Raw genomic sequence first — 21,731 nt, forward strand, 5'->3', positions numbered from 1 at the left:
GCCCACCATCAATGTCAGGCTCACCGGTCTATCATTCCCTGGCTTTTAATCCAAGATGGAGAATGGAAACAATTGTGGGCTTTAAGAGCTACTCATACAGCCCAAAGAGAGAGATGAACAGTTGGACAGACAAGAGTGGATAACGATTGGCCTTGGAGAATGAATAGCTACTAATGGGGACAATTAGTGGCTAACGATGGATTTTCTTTAATAACAGACCATGTGATAAAGTCTGGGATGTGGGGTTTGGAGTAAGGACATTGGACAAGGTGCCTCAAGTCTTAAAATTGTTGAACCTGATACTTAGTCCAGAAGGCTGTAGCGTTCCCAAGCTGGGCCTGACCCATTTCCCGAATTTCAGATCTCATCCCCTCTCTTCCCGTTGACAACAGCACTAGGGCCCCTTGTCTTCACCTACCATCCCACCACGATCTACATACATAGGATTAGTAGGCACCATTTAGAGTCATAGTCATAGAGATGTACAGCATGGAAACAGACCCTTTGGTCCAACCCGTCCATGCCGAGCAGATATCCCAATCCAATCTAGTCCCACCTACCAGCACCCGGCCCAAATCCCTCCAAACCCTTCCTATTCATATACCCATATACCCATCCAAATGCCTCTTAAATGTTGCAATTGTACCAGCCTCCACCACTTTCTGTGGCAGCTCATTCCATACACGTACCACCCTCTGTGTGAAAGAGTTGCCCCTTAGGTCTCTTTTATATCTTTCCCCTCTCACCCTAAACCTATGCCCTCTAGTTCTGGACTCCTTGACCCCAGGGAAAAGACTTTGCCGATTTACCCTATCCATGCCCCTCATAATTTTGTAAACCTCTATAAGGTCACCGCTCAGCCTCTGACGCTGCAGGGAAAACAGCTCAAATCCTTCAACCCTGGCAACATCCTTGTAAATCTTTTCTGAACTTATTCAATTTTCACAACATCTTTCCGATAGGAAGGAGACCAGAATTTCTGTCACCAAGTGGGATGCCACCACCAGACATATATTCCCCTCCCCTCTCCTGTCAGCCTTCTGTAAGGACCATTCCCTATATGATACAGTGGTCCACTCCTCCTTAACTCCCAGCACTACACACCCTGCCCCCACAGCCCTATAGCACCTTCCCCAATAATCGCAGAAGGTTGAATACTTGCCCATTTACTTTCTTCCTCCTTAGTATCCAAGGGCCCAAACACTCCTTCCAGGGGAAGCAGCACTTTAAGTGCATTTTACTCAATCTAATTACCGCATTTGGTGCTGACTATATGGTCTCCTTTACATTGGGAAAACAAAGCTTCATAGAATACCTACATTCAGTCTGCAAAAAGGAACCTAAGCTTCCAGTTGCCTGCCACTGCAACACACTGCCTTGTTCCCAGGCCAACATCTTACTCAGGCTTGTGGCAGTGCTCCAGTGCAGCTCAGCACAAGCTGCAAAGAGCACCTCATTTTCCCCTTGGGAGCTCTGCAGCCTTCTGAACTCCATATCGAGTTCAATAATTTTAGGGCTAAAGGCACCTTTCCCATGTCCGTACCCCAACCTCCACATTACCAGGCTTTATCATCGTATGATGTGCTATTAAACCCAACCCATTGTCCCCCTTGGTTATTTTCCCTATCCAACCATTCTTCTCTTTCTTGGAGCCCTATCTCTACCTTTTACTTGGTCTTTACTTCCCCCTCTTCCCCACCACCACCTCACCACCATTACTACCCTGTGCATAAAAAAAAAACTTTTTCCTAACTACCATTCGTTCTGAGGAAGGGTCACTGGACCCAAAATGTTAACTCTGATTTCTCTCCAGACCGACTGAGCTTTTCCAATAAATAAAAAGTGCTTCACATTTTTAATACGAGCAATGAATTGTATCTCAATGCTTACCTCAAAATACAATTCTCTGTTTTGCAAAATACCATTTCTATAATTATTGGAAAGTGGATTATTCCTGAATTTAGGGCCAGGACATCATCCAGCTTCCACAATTAATGCCCCAATTATTTTGAGGTTTTCCATAGAAAGAACCTTATATTAAACACCGTTATAGCAATGCTTTTGGAGATCTCAAGAATTTCTCTGATGGAAACTTTGCATGTAATAATAGCAATAATAGAAACAATGATTGCTGATGTTTGTGCCCAAAGGTTTGGCACTTTGAGGAATGCTAGTCATCTGTATTGAGCTTGTCTTGGCAGTTTGTCAATCTTGGCAGTTTGTCAATCTTGAAAAAATTGACAAAACAATAAGTATAACTGTGCGTAAGAAAGCATCATATAAATGCTTCAATCTTGCATAAGTGTAATTGTCTACCACTGAAGAATCTAACCTGTAGTGGAAATGTATAGAATTTGACACAAAATAATCCAACTATTACGTAGAATATAAATTAGTGTTTAAGAGACAACATCAAAGGTGATATGAGCTGTGGCCTCAGATTTTTCTACACTCGTTCGTTATTTAGATTTTTTGCAACTGCTGAGTTACCACCTCCAACACTATGCCCCCACTAACTGTTGAGATCCCTGCTAAAATGAGGGACTTGTTCTTCAGATTTTGTTACAGTGCTAAATGCATAACTTGACACACACTAAAACAAAAAAAAGGCTAATTTGTCTCTTTCCCAAAGAAGTATGCTTGCATATTGCTGAAAAAGAGACATTTTGTCATCTTTGCTCCCTTTATGACAACTTGAATAAAAACCAAAAGAGAACTACTTGTAAGAGATGAGAGTTCTGAATAGTTGGCAGGTGAACTTTTGATTACCAGAGGTGTGGCATGGAGAATGCCCCAATAGTTGATGATTGACAGTTGACTGCTGTTCCGTTGAAACAAGATTCAGATTGGCCAAGGCATTGCTGTGACAGAAAAGGCTGTCATTTATTTTGTTCAGTTGAAACAACTGCAGTATGTATAGTGTTCTCTGTCTGCAAAGAAAAGCTTTCAGTACACAAATGTGTCACACTTAACCTATTATTGTCTATCATAAGCCTCCCTGAACAGAGTAATATGTGTTGGGATTCCTACAGTTCCACACCCTATAAAATTCACCTTACAAACAAGCTTACAAATAGAGACAGGCTATTTGTTATTTGATGCTGAAATAGAGTGTGTCCATAGAGAGAGGATAGCTCCATTAAACAGATTTCATGATGTAAGTCATCCAAATCCATAAACGGGACAAAAGCAGTCACGTTCAGTCCTCAAAAAAGTCCAGTCCACCCCAGATTACACTGGAAAAGTAAAGTATGTCAAAAACTTGAGCAATGGGTGAAACTAACTGTTTCATGCTCCTACTATGCAGTGGCAAAACAAATGGTGTTTGCCACTTATAGAATGTTGTCATGAAGCTAGTAAGACACTATAATACAAAGTTAGGTAGAGGGACAGGTAGCATTGAGGAGATGGAGGCTGCAGAAGGCTTTGTACAAGTTAGGTGGGCAAAGAAATTGAAGATGGAGTACAATGTGGGAAAGTATGAGGTCATTCCCTTTGGTAGGAAAAATAGAGGCATGGACTATTTTCTAAATGAGGAGAAAAGTCAGAAGTCTGAAGTGCAAAGAGACTTGGGAGTTTTAATCCAGGATTCTCTCAAGTAAACTTGAACGTTGACTCAGTAGTTAGGAAGGCAAATGCAGTGTTGGCATTTATTTTGAGGACTTGGCCCTGGGGTGTGTTCAGAGAAGGTTCACGAGAACGGTCCCAGGAATGAAAAGCTTAACGTATGAGGAATGTTTGAGGACTGTGGGTCTATACTCAATGAAGTTTAGAAGGATGAGGGGGGATCTGATTGAAACTTACAGAATGATGAATTGCCTAGATAGAGTGGACGTTGGGAAGATGTTTCCATTGGTAGGAGAGACTAGGACCCGAGGACACAGTCCTCGGAAGGGAAGATGTTTTAGAATGGAGATAAGGAGAAACTTCTTCAGCCAGAGAGTGGTGCATCTATGGAATTCACTGCCACAAAAAACTGTGGAGGCCAAATCGTTGAGTATATTTAAGACTGAGATAGGTTCGTGATTGTCAAGGGGATCAAGGGTTACGGGAAGAAGGCCTGAAAATGGGAATGAAAAATTTATTTGCCATGATCGAATGGCGGACCAGATTCGATAGGTTGAATGGCCTAATTTCTGCTCCTATGTTTTATGGACCTTCTGCCTATCAGACATGTAAATAATACGATTTGAATTTCAATGCCAGTAATATGCTGGGTATATAAGCTATCAAGCCAAACAAAAGGCAGAGTGTATCAAGCAGATGTCCCTTGCCTGTTTGCAACAAGAATGGTACTGGCCATAACCAACTGGCATGTGATTTTAACATTCAATTTAAATTTTGGTCAGGCTTGTCCTGTGATTCACTCGGACATACTGGAAGCTATATACATGTTAATATATGACCCCAGCAGTTTACAATAGAAACAACATATACACACACACTGCATCTGTTTCAACTGAATAGTATAGGTGACAACCATTCTCTTGGTCATTGCTCAGTGCAATGCCTTAACCAATCATAATCAACCTGCCTCATTTAAATTTAAATAAAGCTTTGCAGTTAACAGTTAGTCATTATTCAATAGATGTATTCTTCATGGCAGCACCTGTACAAATCAGAGTTCACTTGCTAATCAATCAGCCCGTTCTTCTGACAGAACAAACATGTTCCTCTTTACATTGGTACTCTTGTGAATGGCCTGATGAATGCAAGGCAAAATGTTTTGGCAGAATTTCTGTTTTTCAGCCACATTTAATTAAGTGTACTACTGTGAGTGCAGTTATTTGAAGTTTGGATGTTCATGGGAGTAAACTGTTTGCAAAATTTAAGAATCAGCCTATATAGGATTGTGATGTCTGCTTTATGGAAGTGTTTCAAAAGCACTGTTCTATAATGTTTTTGGTTGCTTATATTTGAAAGGAAGGAGTGCAACCTGGTTCTGGGATTTCAGTCTGCTGCCTTAACTTAAATTCCATCAGTCCTGCTGAGAGGAGTGACCCCAGCAAACTAACAAGAGCACTACTAGAGTACTTTTACACTGAGCAGCACCTGGCTTCACACTGTGCAAGAGGCAAAGGCAAAAACAGTGGATTCAACATGTCCAGACCAGCTCTTGATCCAGATGTTGTGGATGCAATCAAAGGTATGTGACACTGATTATTTACAAGCATTAGTATCTCGATGGATAACGTTTAACTTCACATTATTCAGTTAAAGTTTTAGTCATCATCATAACTACAGTTCTCCAAACAACAGCCTCAAGTGTTCTTTAAGTTCCCAAACCTGATCTTGGATTCTTAAACATTGAAAATAACTCCTTCATAGGTTAAAATTCTGTCTAAATCAGCCTTATATATATTCAATAACTCAGCTGTCACCGGTTTCCAGTGTATTGAATGCCAAAGGTGAATGAAACTTTGGGGAAAGAACAGCCTCCTCTACCTTTGTATATTAAAAGTCTGTAACATAAGACTCCAACAAAATAGTCTCATATTTTCGTCTTTAAATCGTTCCAAGAATGTAAAAGAATTGAGGTCTGTGTACACGACTATCGTTGTTTGTCAAAACAGCAACCATCTCAGGTATCCATTTCACAGCCAAATGTTACACATTTTCAATTTTCTGATACGCTCTGAGACTGCTAGCTAGTCATATGACAGGTGCTGGTAAGCTCTCAGTTTAGAACAGCATTCGCTCTCTTAAAGGTACAGTACACGCCTTCAACTTCATAAAACCTTGCATGCTTACATTTGTGATTCATGTACAAGAACATCCAGATCTTTCTGCATTTTGTAGTCTCTTCATCTTAATATTATTGTGCTTTTCTATTCTTGCAAAATGGACATGCTCACATTTTCTCATATCCTGTTCCATTTGCAAAGGTTTTGCCCACTTTGTGTCCTCTTCACAACTTGCTTTCTTATCTATATTTGTGTCATCAGCAAATTTGGCTAGAATGCACGCAGTGCCTTCATCCAAGTAATTAATATAGACTGTAAATAGTTTAAGCTTTGACCCCTGTGGCACTCCACTGTTTACAATGTGCCAAACTGAAAATGACCTTTTTATCCCAACTCTCTGTTTTCTGGTAATTCATCAATTCCTTATCCATGTTCTTGTACTGTAATTTTTTGGGGTGAGACCTTATCAATACCTTTTGAAAATCCAAATTTTCTAGCTTTAAGGGTTTCACTTTATCAACCGTTCAAACAACTTTGTCAAATACAGTTTCCCTTTTATTAATCCATATTGGCTTTGCCTCATTGAGTTATAATTTTTAAATGGTACCATACAAATTCCTTAATGGATTCAGACTGTTTTTCCAGGACAAATGTTAGGCTAATTGGCCAGATGTTCTGCAGTTTCACCTTAAATAGAGGCATTTCACTTGCAGTTTTCCAATTTGCTGGGACCTTTCCATAATCTAGGAAATATTTGAGGAATACAACCCATACATCCGTTATATCCGTGGTCTCTGCGGTTGCTGCTTTTAAGATTCGAAGGTGTTAGCAATTACAGGGGAACTTTGTCCGAACGTGATAGGCGGGCACTATTTCGTTCAGATAATCGATTATTCAGTTATTCGATTAATTACCTTTCCTCTGGGGCTCAAGAGTTTTTAAAGTCTGCTCCTAGTTCAGGAGACTGCAGCAGCACACAGTGCATGAGACTCTGCCCCCAACACCGTGCAACAGCTTCCCCCTCCCCCCAAACGCCATGCAACACCTTCCCTGCCCCCACCACCGACCTCCACCCCCAAAGGCTTGCAACATCTTCCCAATGCTATTCAACACCTCCCACTGCCCCCCTGCCCCCAAGCCCATCTAACATTGCCCTCGGCCCCCCCTGCCCCCAATACTGTGCAACACCTCCCCCCCCCGCCCCCACCACCGCTCCAGGGAAAGTATGGGGATAGAGGGTGGAGGTCAGTCATTTGGAGACGGGGTATGTTTAATCACTGTAAACAAAAGACGCGATCACTGTTGGAAACATGTCTTTGATGTAATGTTTCCATCGGGATTTCGAGATCTCCTTTGGATAATCTGATTTTCGAATAATTGGTATTCGGATAATAGAGGTTCCTCTGTATATCCAGGGCACTTGTCAGCATTTAGTCCCCTAAGTTTTTCCTGGTACTTTTTCCCAAGTGACAGTGATTGCTTTAAGTTCCTATCTATTTTTTCCCTAGATTTTTTTGTAATTCTTTGTACACTTTTTGTGACCACTAAGGACAGTTATAAATGTTTATTCATATTCTTTGCCATTTATTTGTTCCCCTTTATTAATTTTCTATCTCATAGTCCAGGGAACCAATGCTTTCTTCAGTTACTTTGTTCTTTCTTTTAACATATTTTTAAAAGCATTCATTCTCTGTTTCAAAATTTCTTGCTGACTTATCCTAAATTATCCTTTATAATCGTTCTTTGCCGACTTCAATATTTTTTCTCCCCAACCTTCTGCCTATCACTAATATTCACTGCATTCGATACCTTCCTTGAATTCCTAGCTAGCAATAGAGTGTAATTCTTTCTATAGAGTACTTTCTTCTCAGTATCTTCTTTGAGATTTTGAAATATTTCCTTAAATGTTGCTGGTTCTCTGTGTCTTCTCTTTTAACTTATTTTCCAAGCCCACTGCAGCCAGTTCCACCTTCCTATCTTTGTAATTTCTTCTACTGAAATTTAAGACATTAGTTTCTCATCCTTAAATTGTGTGAAATTTTAACTTGTTATGTTCACTCTTATCTAAAGGATCATTGGTTGTCTCACTGCACATTACCTGGTCTAAAACTTTTTCCGAGTTTGTTACAGAACATATTATTCAAGAAACAGTCTCAAATATACTCCATGAACTCATCCTCAAGGGCACCTGCCAATTTGATTTGTCCAATCTGTATGAGCATTAAAATCACCCATGATTATTGCAGTACATTTTTTTACAAGCTGCCATTATTTTGTGATAGAACTCTACTCGACACTTAGAGGCCTATAAATTCCTCCAATCAGTGATTTCTTTCTCTTTCTTTTTCTCTTTTCTACCCAAACAGAGAAGATATCTTGTTCTTTCAAGCCAAGATCATATTTCACTACTTCTCATCCTTTATTAACAGATCTAACCCCACCTCCTCATCCTTTCTTCCTATCCTTCTGATATATTAAATACCATTGAATATTCTGTCCCCAGCCTTGGTCACTTAGCATCTTTGTCTCTGTGATGACTACCATATCTCTCACGTTTATTTATTTTATGCTATCAATTCATGCATACATTCAGATAAATGACCTTTAATTCTATATTTTTACCATTTTCCTTTCTCTGACCCTGTTTGCCATTATACTTTTTCATTTGTGTGTTCTGTCATGTTCTCATTATTCATTGTTATTCTGCATCACAGTCGTATACTTTGTTGCTAACTTCCTAAATCTCCCCTGATGTGAATCCTCCTTCCACTATTTAGTTTAAAATCTTTCCTGTAGCCCTACTCTCTCAATTTACCACCCTCAGTATTGTTCAAATTAAGGCTGGCTCTAGCATGTATCTTCCTTTGTCCCCAGTACTGGTTTCAGTAAACTGTGAACCTCGAGCTGTTTCTCATGTACTGGTCTTTCAGCTCGTCTGATCTTATTTACCCAATGACAGTTTGCTGGTTATTCTGGCTAGATTTTTAACTTTGTTGTTCTCTTCTATAATTTAGATTCTAGCTGCTTATATTACCTCAGCTTAATGTCCTTTTTGGTTCTATCCTCATGAACCATGACAGTTGGGTCCTTACCCTCCCACTGTAAGTTCCTAATTAGCGCTGAGGAGAGATCCTTAATCCTGGCATCAGGGCATTTGGGACTCGTGTTTTTAGCTGCAGTGAACATTACTAACTCTCTCATCTCTGTCCTACCCCCTATTACTAGTACATGCCACCGTGTGGGCGGCACGGTGGCACAGCAGTTAGCACTGCTGCCTCACAGCGCCAGAGACCCAGGTTCAATTCCCAACTCAGGCGACTGACTGTGTGGAGTTTGCACATTCTCCCCGTGTCTGCGTGGGTTTCCTCCGGGTGCTCCGGTTTCCTCCCACAGTCACAAAGATGTGCGGGTCAGGTGAATTGGCTATGCTAAATTGCCCGTAGTGTTAGGTTAAAGGGGTAAATGTAGGGGTATGGGTGGGTTGCACTTTGGCGGGTCGGTGTGGACTTGTTGGGCCGAAGGGCCTGTTTCCACACTAAGTAATCTAAGTAATCTAATCTAATCTAATCTAATCTTATTCCTATATTAGAGTGGGCCCCTGTGCCCTTATGCTGTATTTCAGTTTTCTCATCCTCTTTGCAGTTTCTGCTCTCATTTACACAAACTGCCAGAAATTCAAACCTGTTGGATAAATGCAAGGGCTAAACCTCCACCAGTGCCACCTTCTGGATTTCCAGGTCAGATTCTCTTTCTGGTACACTCTCCTGGCTCTGACCATAATTAAATTGGATTTATCTAGACGAAGAGGTGTGACTGCATTCTGCACTCCATATTTGCAGTCCAGCTAACTTCCCCTTTCTAATGCATTGCAGTATCCAACCAGCTCATTAATTCTCAGCCAAAGTTCTTTGATCTGCAGGTGTAGTTGCTAGTGTCAACAGCATCTACAAACTACACTTGCAATACGTCAGCTGCTGCCAGGTTTAATTTATTTTCTTGAAGTAATTAGTGTTTCAAGTTTAAAAATACCACTGAATGATAATCCATGGCTATATTAAATAGTTTAACTCATTAAGGTATAAATTTAATACTGTATTAATTTTCCCTCTCTTCACAATAATAAATCAATAACTATTACCTCAACCCAGGGAAAAGAGGAACCTTGTAACTCCCTGACTAATGATGTACCTGTGAACCTAATTGATGCCTCCTGATTTCAGGTCTCCGGTTTCACTGTCTCGCAATCTCTCAAACCACTCCTTGTTCTCAAAAAGACACTTCTCTCACCATGCTGAACTTAGTCATTCACCAGATTCCCAAGTATTCCGTCAAACTGAATTTGTTCACTTGCTGGAACATTCCAGATTGCTGTGCAGCTGCACGCTCATGCAGCTTAGAGCAAACATTTCTCCTCCTGCCGTGTTGTGGGTCCACCTATACTAAATAGATTGTAGCAATTTTTTAAAAACAGCTCATTGCCACTAGGGATGGGTAATAAATGCTGGCCCAGCCAGAGACACCCAAACCCCCATGAATGCTAAAAACAAAAAAGACTAGCTTACAAGTGATTGGAGACCTACAAAAATGTGGCTGAGTTTTAACAGCCCTCTGAAATAACCTACAAGCCACCCATTTGTATTTGAAGGTGACAGATCATAAGTATTTTGAAGATAATGAATAGTGGCCTTGCCATCCACCCTATATTACTATCACTAGTTTATCTGCTACTAGGACTTAGCAAGAATATCAAGGTAAGAATGAAAGTTAAGTGAATTGTAACAATATTTTTAGTACAAAACTGCAATTTCAATATTTTTAATTAAAATTATTTTCAACACTGGCATCATTTATACAACCGTCTTTCTCTCAATGTGGTCTCATGAAATGTCATCGACCCTGCTTTCTATTTGTACGTTATTCCTCAAGCCATACCTGCACTTGAATGTTCCTCTGTGAGTCTTCCTCCAGTAACATTTTCTTACTGTGTTTAAGCAAGTTTCCATACACAGAAGTAATTAGTATTATGTCAAGACAGTTATGACCTTCGATCATTCCTTAATAAATCACCATGCATAATGCTGCAGAAAGTTGGCTCATATAATTTAAAATTAATAGAATGCTGAATAAGCAGGTTGACAGCAATGTGGTTGACTCTTAACTCCCAATGAACAAGCCACTCAGTTGTATCAACTGCTAGCAAGAGATAAAAGGAATGAAAACATACAGACCACCTGACATGAACTAAGGTTTCAGGAAATGATAACCGCAAATGAAGCCTATCGACTCTGCACTGTCCTCTTTACTAACATACGAACGTTAGTGCCAAAATTGGGAGAGCTGTCTCATAGACTGGTCAACCAACATAGTCATATTAATGGAATCATATCTTAAATATATCCTAGACAACACCATTACCATCCCTGAGGATGTCCTTTCTCACCCACATGATATACATTTGGGATAGAGTTGCCCCAGGCATCCTCAACATTGACTGTGGACTGTTAAGTCTCATGGTATCAGATCAAACCTGGCAAGAAAACATTCAAGAAAGTACCATGTTACCTTAGCTGGTGCATCAGCACTCTATGTTGAATAGCACTTGGAGAAGGCACTGGGGATGAAAAGACCACAGAAAGTATTCTGAAAGGGTGCTTCAATATCTTTCACCAAGAGAGGCTTGGCTACGGTACTACTGATCAAGCTGGTTGGGTCTGAGGCAGATGGTGATGGAACCAACAAGAGGGGAAAACGATACTTAAACTCTTTCTCACAAATCTGCCCGCCACTGATGCATCTGACCATAACATTATCGGGTAAGAGTTTCGACCAGATAATCCTTCTGGAGACAGAGTCCTGTCTTCACATTGAGAATACCCCCCATTCTGTTGCATGACACTGACTTTGATTTAGCAGCTCAAGACCAGGAGGTGTTGTGAGCCATCAGTAGCAGCTGGATTCCAACAGCCTGCAATCTCATAGCCCGGTATATTCCCCACCGTACCATTAGCATCAAGCCAGGAGATCAAACCTAGTTCAGTGGAGAGTGCAGTAGGGTATGTCAGCAGTAGCACTCATATCTAAAAATGAAGTGTCAACCTGGTGAAACTACAAAACCAGGCAACTTCCATATCATACAGTAAAAGCAGCAAGGGATTCCACAACCAAAGAATGTGCTGTCAGAGGAACCTGGTTGAGTTGCATCTAGTAGGTGGTGGTGCTGTCAGTGTGCGTTGATGGGAGTAGAGTCAGTGCTGAAAATGAAAGATGTGGTACCAATCAACCAGGCAGCTTTGACCTAGATAGTGTCATGGTTCTTTTGTATTTTTGGTCCCTCACAACTGCCATCTAAGCAAGTGGAGAATATCCATCTTATTCCCAAGGTTCCATCTTAATCCTGAATTGTACCTTGTAGATGGTGGGCATGTATTGGGAGACAGCAGAATTCCTAACATCTGTTCTGTTGTTGTAGCCACAGGAAATGGTTAGTCAAGTTCAGTCAGTCAAATGCTGCCTTGATGTCAAAGGTAGTCACTATCAGCTCACCTCTGGAGTTCAGCCCTTTATCCATGTTTGGAATATGGCTGAAATATTAGGAGCTGGACTAAGTAGCTTTGATAGTATCCAAATTGAGCATTAGTGAGCAGATTATTAGTCAAGACAGCTGTACTGTGCACACAAAGACATACACAGATCAGACTGAGCACTTGAATTGTAAGTCCAATGACCACAGCGGTGATTGGTTTGCTTGGTTTGTACCCTAATGGCTTCAGTTCCTTTGCATTAGAAGTGGAGCTACTCCAGATGTCATCTGCTACATTCTTATAGGGGTAGCCCTGGTCTCCATCATCATAAACTTTGTGATACAATGATCACTTCCCCCTAAATGTTTCCTCACTGTCACTTGATTTACTTGGTCCACCTCATTCCCAAGAAAAGATCTAGTGGTGTCTCATCTCTTGTTGGACATATACTGTAGGAAATTCTCTTAAATACAATCAAGGAATGCTTGTCCCTCACTGCCCCTTACACTACCTGTATTCTAGTGGGTAAATAAGGTTCCCCATTTCAGTACTCAATTGAAGTTTACACCTTCCTGTAAACTCCCTGCAGATTTGTTCTTCCATATTGTTCCCAATAGGTGGTGATCTATACACTGCACTGAGCAACGTAATTACAAAATTCTTATTCCTTAGCTCTAGTCAAATTGATTCTGTCCTTGAACCCACTGAAACATCCTCTTCAGTATTGCAATACTCTTCCTAACCTTAAATACCACTCCACCTTCTTTTTTGCTTTCCTAACTTCTCTGATTACCTTGTAATCAGGAATTTTTAATACCCAGATCTGACTTTCCTTATATCATGTCCTTGTTATTGTCACATCATAATCTCTGGGAGAAATGTTTGTAATTCTCCCAGTCTTATTGCCTGTAGTTAATCCATAGATGCATTGTAACCTGATTCATTACTTTCTCCCTAACTCTGAAGTAACCAATTAACTTAATATTCTCTATTTTAGTGTTATCTGCCTTTTCCAGCATTTCATGCACCCTGATATAATCCTCTGTATTACTTTACATTAGAAAAATGTCTTGCTAGGAACTTGATTCCAGTTCTGTTCAAAAGCAACTCATTTGGCTAGCGCAGATGCCATCTCCCCAGAGTTGGTCCTGATATCCCACAAATCTAAAGTACTCCCTCTTGCAGAATGTTTTTAGCGCCACGTTCATCTGTCTTTGCCTATTTTTGTGTGCATTTGCATTTGGCATAGGATGCAATCTGGAAATTACCACTTCCTGCTTGCTAATTTTTTATTCAGCTTCCTAAATTTCCCACTGAAGGACCACATCCTCCTCTCTATCTATGTTGTTAGTATAAATATGGACGACAAGTTCTATTTGTTAACTCTTCCCCCAGAAGAATGTCTTGAAACTGTCTGTGACATCCCTGATTCTCGAATCACATTGGCCACAGAGATGCTCATCTGTTCCACATCAGTACTGCTTAACCCCCTCAGTTTACTCCTTCCTATGCAACTGATGTTACAATTGACTCTCACTACATTCATCAAGGATCCATTGCTCTCACTAATAACCAGAATGGCAAACTAGTTAATGAATGGAACCTCTGTGTACTCCTGTGCTACCTGTCTGTTTCTCTCAAAATGACTGGTGGTCGCCCATTCCCTAACTGCTTGCCCCTAACTTGCATTATGCCCACCTCTCTGAATTACCTTTCCATGTAGTTGTCTGCCTCACGTATTCGCTCAGTGACTCCAGCTGCTACTTGAGCTCTAAAACTGAGAGTTTAAGCTAGTTCAACAGGTGGCATTTCCTGCAAATGAGCTAATTGAGGGCACATTCGTGAGGAGCATCAAAACTCCCACATGCTGTAAAATAGCCTTCTCCTTTAAACAAGCTACCCTACTGTACCTTGACTCATACCCCTTAGTTAATTTACTTACTTTAACATACTTTAATTCTTGTACTATTAATTTAAAAAATGGAGTTTATTAGAATGTAGAAATTCTTCACCTCAGCTCCCTGTCCTGTGTCGATAATTTCTTCCCTGTTCTAGTTTATGAAGTTATGTTTTTCAAAATTTCTGGAGTTGAAATGCAACCAAATAACTCAAGAATTTAATGCGATATCTCTCTCAGACCTTTTCTCCTCATTTTGTTTTAACTGGTGTCTGCTTTCCTCTCTCTCTCCCGCTGTTTTAGATGCTGGTCACTGTCTCCAAGTTGTCCTCTCTATTGTTTTTTTAGCTGCTGGTGATTGTCCATAGGTCTACCTCTCTCCTGCTCTTTTAGTTGCTTGTGACTATTTCCAGGTTCCCCCTTCTCCTGTGCTTTTAGTTGCTTCCAAATCTTCCGCTCTCCTGTACTCTCTGGATATTACTGAATTTACTGTATTACTTCAGAATTTTCTGTCCTCAAAATATTATTTATGCAACTGTAAAATATCAGTGAGCCATAGTGGGAACTTTGTATCACTTTCTATTCTTGTGATTAATGCATTAACTTCTGTAGTTTGAAAATGCACTTATTTATTGTTTCATAGTCATAGCGTGTCTGAACCTGCACTAGGATGTTAAGATTTAATAGTCCTAGTAAAGAATATTACCAAAGGTTTTTCTTTTCATTTCATATTTTACAGCATACGTGCAGCTGAAATTTACATATGTGACAGACAAGGCATTTTATGCCATGGTAAACAGCAAATGCAGTGACAGCAGAAAGAAGATCCGGTACATTTTGGGAGTCCGGGACAGAACTGAAGATGCTGCCAACTAGCAGGAGTTCGGTGTGGGTTTCACAATGGAAATCATGTGGTTAACAGTGAAGAAGGGAACAAAAGTGGAAGTAGGGGCACCACGAAGAAGGAATTTTTTTTTTTTGTTTAAATTATTACTGTCAGACAACTCCAAAAAAAACTGAGTCTACCAGAAAATAATTTGTTCCTGAAGATTAGATCTATTTGTTATATTTGATCTTGTATTAGAATTAGCTTTAAATTGATCTGCTTTTTTTTGTCCTAATTGCCACTGCCATGAGCGTTGTGCAGCAGTCTATATATATATTTAATTTATTCATTCAGGTCTCATGCTACAAAAAACAGCTGACAACATTGCTGCCACAAAATAAAGCACATGTAAACATGTTCTTAGTCATTTGTTTGTGGCAATTCCATCTGTTTTGGGTGAAAAAAATAGCTACTGGTGAGGAAGAGAACTTCATTTATGAGATCTTGCGCAAAGGGTTTGATTTTAATAGCGAAAGTGGCAATGATAATATTACCTGGAGCATTGTGATTTCCATCTTGGTCGTAGCATTGTTTTGTTTTTACACCTCCTTTCTGTAACTCTGGCTCAGCTGATTAATCATCTGAGTTAGATATGTGGCTAATTAGAAGCTTATTTTATCTTTTGGTTCAGTTAATTAAGATACTTTGTTCCATCTGTCCATCCCAACATAACATCGGTATGGCCTGTTAACAGTAAATAAAGCAAAACTGGAATAAAGTTTCTTTTCTATTACCCTAATGCTGGGATAGACTTTTCATCAATTGCACTTCACTGATAGCGGAATTTGCTAGATATATATTACTAACATATTTAAATATGCTGTCTACTGATAAGAGTGCATGTTTTCTGCTGGCAGGAAACACTGCAGTTGCAAACCATGAAGTAATTCTGCCCATTGACATTGAATATACATTATGATGAAGTCAGAATTATATTGATAACACTAATTTTATTTTTTGTGTTGTGTTCATACACATGTTGTTCTTGCAGCATTTTAAGCTGCACATTTGATTGTCCATTTGCTGGAATGGACATGTGAAATTGAGTTCTACAACATCTTTTGATTCTAGTGTTAGTTAGGGTATAGGTGACTAAAATCATGATGTTCAACTATTTACTGAACTGTGTCCCTCATGCTGAAGGAGAAACAGTATGATCAAAGGTCATTAGGAACAAAAGTCAAGTTCATTTTCTTTCAGTTCTGGAGAACATTTGAGAGAAGATCTAAATAATCTATCTTTATTTGTGATGGTAGTATTGTTGAATTTCAGGAGGCTGTCTAATTTCATTAGTGCTGGCTTGCAAAGGATAGATTTGTTTTTCTACAATATGGGTACCAAAGTGCAGTGTGTAATTTAGAAATACTTTCTGCAGAGGAACAAAGGCAATAATTAGTAAAATAATTTAATTTCATAAACTATATTAAAAACTGTGGGAAAAATAAATATTGATTTTAACTGTAGTCCTCTGGATATAAAGATTAGCATTCCATTTTGTCTTTCTAAATATTTTTGGTACCTGTCCATGACATTTTATTGATCTATGTACGTGGAAACCTAAGTCTCTGGGCCTTTACTATAAAATCTGGCTTTTTTTCTATTTGCGGTTTGAGGTCCACACATCACAATTCTGCTCATTCACTTAACTTATTGATACTTCTTTATAATTTTGTGTTTCAATCTGCCTATCTTTGAGTCTTTGACAAACTTAGATATGAGCTTTCTGTCCCAACATTTAAGTTAAATACGATGAATAGTTGACCCCACAATGCAAATCCTTTAGTCAAATTCTGCCATTTGGAGTATGTACATTATACCTATCCTCTCTGAGCCCTGTTCAACCAACTCCTTAACCAGGTTCATACTTTGTGATCAATATTGTGAATTGTTCAGAGAACTTAATATATTTACTAAAATCTGTTGTTTTAACTGTAAGTAGAGGAATTGATTTAAAATGACATCCTCTTTTTAGATTAGATTAGATTACTTAGTGTGGAAACAGGCCCTTCGGCCCAACAAGTCCACACCGCCCCGTCGACGCCCATCCCACCCATACCCCTACATTTACCCCTTCACCTAACACTACGGGCAATTTAGCATGGCCAATTCACCTGACCTGAACATCTTTGGACTGTGGGAGGAAACCGGAGCACCCGGAGGAAACCCACGCAGACACTGGGAGAACGTGCAAACTCCACACAGTCGCCTGAGGAATTGAACCCGGGTCTCTGGCGCTGTGAGGCAGCAGTGCTAACCACTGTGCCACCGTGCCACCCACCATAGCTCATCAAGTTTATCCAGTGTCCTGTTTACCAAGGCTGACCTCCTAACAAACTGATCTCAATTAGCATTATCCTTGACTGCACTTCCCTAGATAAACAAGGAGAAAATTTCCAATGAGACTTTCATTCTGTGCTGTTGAACATTGACCCATGCTAGATGTGTTTTGTGATGCCTTATCAAGGGAATGTCTCAAACATTAAAATTCATCACTTGGATAAGATATGTGAAGGAACCTGTGCAAGCAGTCAATACGTATAATCAAAAGGCAAAATATAGTGAGAATACGAAGGATCAGCAGCAAGTAAAATGCACAAAGGAATTAAAAAAACTAATTATAGGGATTTCAGAAAGCTAGGATAGAAGGAACAAAATGAAAAAGTTCTACTGCTGCTTTCAAACTTTCTATACGGTCAACCAAAGCTGGAATATATGTCATACATTTTGGAACTTGACCAGGATATTAATCTCAGGCAAGATGTGAGAAAATGTGAAATATTCTGGTTACTTGTTTCTCAGTGCCATTTAAATATGTATGTTTAAAATGGAGCATCTAGATTTGGTTCAGCTAAATTAGATGTTTCAATGAGCTCAGTTGTTTAGTTCCATCTGTTAGAATAGTTAAATGAAAGGAAAGCACAATCAGGAGGAAGATGGTATAGTCTTGATATAGCCAGTCAGTGAATACAACTTCAATTTACTTATAGCTAAAGAAATTGGTATTTTTAAAATAATTTAATATAAACTTCATGACTTAGATGCAGCATTAGACAAGCAGTAAATCTCATGGAACTGCATTGTATAGCAATTGACAAGGGAGCATGACTACCCTGAAATAAATCTGATTATGGTTCAAAGCCTGAATGAATATATGTAATATAACATATTATAAAAGTAACCTAGTTCCATTACTTTATAATCTCATGACAAAGTCAACCAGTGTTCTTGAGTTCTGACCAAAAACTAGTGAAAAGGGACTATATTGCATCTTTGGCATAGCCACTTGTTTTTCTAGATAGAGTTAAATCTTGAAACACTCAGCTGTGGAATTTTACCATTCATAACCTTAGCACAATGATTGCAATGTAATCTGATGGAATGGTGAAAACTGTTAAGACCATCTATTTGAGAAATGTATTTTTTGTAAAATGCACATGTTTTATCTTGATTAAAAAACAACATCCTTACTCTTAAGTGAATGTAAATGCAGCCTGATCATGTATCTTATCCCCTAGTTTTATAGTATTTATGAATCTCATAGACTGGTCAAATGAAGATTTGATTTTGCGGCTAATAACTTGAGGCATCTAACATTATAATCTAACATTACTTTTTGGGTCTACTGAGGATTTACATATTTGACTGGAATTTTCTATGTTTCCTTAGTACCTAAATAATGGAAGTTTTCCGAGGGTATTTTCAATTGCTCAGAGTCTTCCTGAAATTATGTAATTATGTTTCAACAAAACTCAGGATCAAATTTCTATTTACATATTTGTTCCACTGTGTGAACTAATGAAGTGTTTATTTTTGGTGCCTTTGCATCTCATACTCTAAAGATTGATTCTAATGGTTCCTGAACTGGATGTTGATCGTAGTTGTTGGTTGTTTGTACATTGTGGAGGTTCTGATGTTAATAATTCTCACCTCATTTAATTGCAGGAATGGAATAAAACATAACAAATGGAAATATTTTTCGGCATAGTCAGAAGGAAATTAGCTAGGATATGTTTTGTAGGTTGTGATTATTTGTGTATCCCTCAACTATTAATATACTGATAAACAAATTGTTCTGTACATGACAACTGAAAATATTATAAAAAATCTTTCTAAAATAGACCTGTTTCATTTTTCAGTAAACATTATGTTAATATTTTAGACACAACTCACATTTTTATGGTTTTTATTCTGTGTATTTCATTGAGGACAAAACGTCCGTGCTGGCAAGTTACAACTTTAGCATCGAATGTCACCATTGGATATGTAGGGAGGTTTAGTATTAAATGGTATCAAAGATCTGTCCAACTCAGCCTTGAATATGTTCATTTATCTAAACTCCACTGCTCTCTGGGAAAGAAAATTCCAAAGATTATCAACCCTCAAAGAGAATAAATATATCCTTACATCCTTCTTAAATGGGAAGACCCCTTAAACTATGCTGTCTAGTTCTAGATTTGCAGCATTTATCCTGTCAAGCTCTCAGAATCATGTTTCAAAAGATCACTTCTATTTCTTCCCAACTACAGTGAATTGGTCCAAAATGTTCAACCTTGCCTCATCAGCGAACCCCCCCCCCCCCTCAACCCAAGTCATAAAACAACAATTGCTGGAAAAATATAGCAAGTCTGCAGCATCTGTGGACAAATGACCAGAATTATCATTTCAAGTCCAATGCGACTTTTGTTTGGAACTTCAGGAATCAGCCTAGTGAACCTTTCCTGAACTGTTGCCTGTCCAAGTATATTCCTCGTCAAGTAAAGAAACCAAAACTGTAAGCAGTACTTTAAGTATTTTTTACCAATGTCCTGTAAAATTGCAGTGAGAGGTCCTGTTTTAATTCTCAATCCCTCTTGCAATAAAGGACAATATTCCATTTGCCTTCCTATTTACTTATTGTACTTGCATGCTAACTTTGTGATTCATGTAGGAAAATTCGCAGATCCCTGTGAACTTCTGCAGCGTTTCTCCATGTGAACAATCTGTTTTTTACTTGTCCTGCCAAATTTTCCCATATTATACGGGTATTGCATATGTAATCTTTTTGCCCACTTACTTATCCAATCTATGGCGGCACGGTGGCACAGTGGTTAGCACTGCTGCCTCACAGCGCCAGAGATCCTGGTTCAATTCCCACCTCAGGCGACTGACTGTGTGGAGTTTGCACATTCTCCCCGTGACTGTGTGGGTTTCCTCCGGGTGCTCCGGTTTCCTCCCACAGTCCAAAGATGTGCAGGTTAGGTGAATTGGCCATGCTAAATTGCCCGTAGTGTTAGGTAAGGGGTAAATGTAGGGGTATGGGTGGGTTGCGCTTCGGCGGGGCGGTATGGACTTGTTGGGCCGAAGGGCCTGTTTCCACACTGTAAGTAATCTAATCTAATCTATAATATCCCATTGTAGACTTTTATATCCTTATCATTATATTTCCTTATTATCATCAGCAAGTTTGGCTATAATACAGTTACTCCCTTCATCCAAGTCATTAATGTAGATAGTTGAGGCCCAACACTGATCCCTGTGGCCATCAACTCATTACTTGAAAGTGACCCACTTCTGACTCTCTTTCCTTTCATTTAGCCAATCCTGTATCCATGCTAATATTTCATCCCAGCAGCATGAGCCCTTATGTAGAGTAGCTCTGTAATACTTCCATCCACAAATGTAAGTACCTACTTACCTTTGCATTATTCACTAATTTGGGCTTGTGATTTTTCAACCCAATAGTGTCATTAATGGATACAGTAATGACAGTACCTACAGTTCTTTAAAGTCCATGCTAGCTCTCTCTGGACATCTGACAAATGTCAGCATGTTTAGTCATCCCACCTATAATTATAGAATAGTAATTATCTAATCTATAATTCCCTCATTTCCTTGTGTCACCTTCTTAAATAGAGTGAGCAAAAATTTTCTAATCTTAAAAAGGCTGCTACTTCAAGACAACGTCGGAAGATTATACTTAAATGTCCACAGCATTTCTTGTAAAACACTGCGATTTGCTCTTTCATGGATTAATTTATATATTACTAAGATATTGCATATCTTAATTCTGTTATATCTCTGCGCCTGCTTAATTGGAATGTGTGGCATGCTGACCTCAATACTCTAATCACTGACACTAAATTATTCAGTTTGCTTGCAATTCATTGTTTTCATTGCCAGTATCACTCTTGTCAGTTTTCAAAGGGCCCACTTTGTTTCTGACTGCTCTCTTCTAATATACTTGTAAAGGGTTTTGGTTTGGTTTTGATACTGCTTGCAAATTTTGTTTCATGTTTTCCAATTCCTGGGTGGTATCGCTGTGTTTTCTGGCAAATAAAACCTTGGCCGAAAGCAGTATAAACTGGTTCTGTATGACTAACCATAAATTCCTCCTTGAATGCCCCACTTCTGTCTCTTTAGTCACTATCAGTGACTTTACGGTGTGGTGTGTGTGTATACTGGAAGCTATGTAAACCATGTTACACGTAGGTAAAAGGAATTTGCACATTGCACATGTTTCATGGAAGGAAGCAAGAGTCATGGAGACTGCCATTCCTGTAGCAATACCCTGACCAAATCAGAGTCCTGCTGCTGGTCTGAGAGCTAAGATTGACAGTAAAGTCTTGTTGCATCTTGATCACAATTATGGCTCAACAAATCAGAACCTTCTTTTTATGCAATATAAATTTGTGTCCCCCTCTTTTCCCAAGTCTGTTTCTTGTATCCTAGTTCCGGTGAGTATCAGATGAAATACTTTGACTAAT

At 39.2% G+C, this 21,731-nt stretch overlaps 1 protein-coding gene across 9 annotated transcripts in view; it reads left to right on the forward strand.

The window, feature by feature from the left end:
• prdm11 (PR domain containing 11) overlaps window positions 1-21,731 on the forward strand; it is a 177,625-nt gene that overhangs the window by 131,510 nt on the left and 24,384 nt on the right. For 2 of the 9 annotated variants that reach the window (XM_043706247.1, XM_043706250.1), the window contains 2 exons: window positions 4,924-5,146; window positions 14,842-15,727. The exons of 6 other annotated variants lie outside the window; for them this stretch is intronic. In XM_043706247.1, the coding sequence (XP_043562182.1) occupies window positions 4,924-5,146; window positions 14,842-14,978 (360 nt within the window). In that variant the 3' untranslated portion in view covers window positions 14,979-15,727. Of the gene's footprint in view, window positions 1-4,923; window positions 5,147-14,841; window positions 15,728-21,731 lie in introns of those variants that run through there. One more of the 9 variants, XM_043706249.1, reaches the window with a different exon arrangement.

This window comes from Chiloscyllium plagiosum, chromosome 16, assembly GCF_004010195.1.
Source record: "Chiloscyllium plagiosum isolate BGI_BamShark_2017 chromosome 16, ASM401019v2, whole genome shotgun sequence".
In the NCBI taxonomy this organism is placed as follows: Eukaryota; Metazoa; Chordata; class Chondrichthyes; order Orectolobiformes; family Hemiscylliidae; genus Chiloscyllium; species Chiloscyllium plagiosum.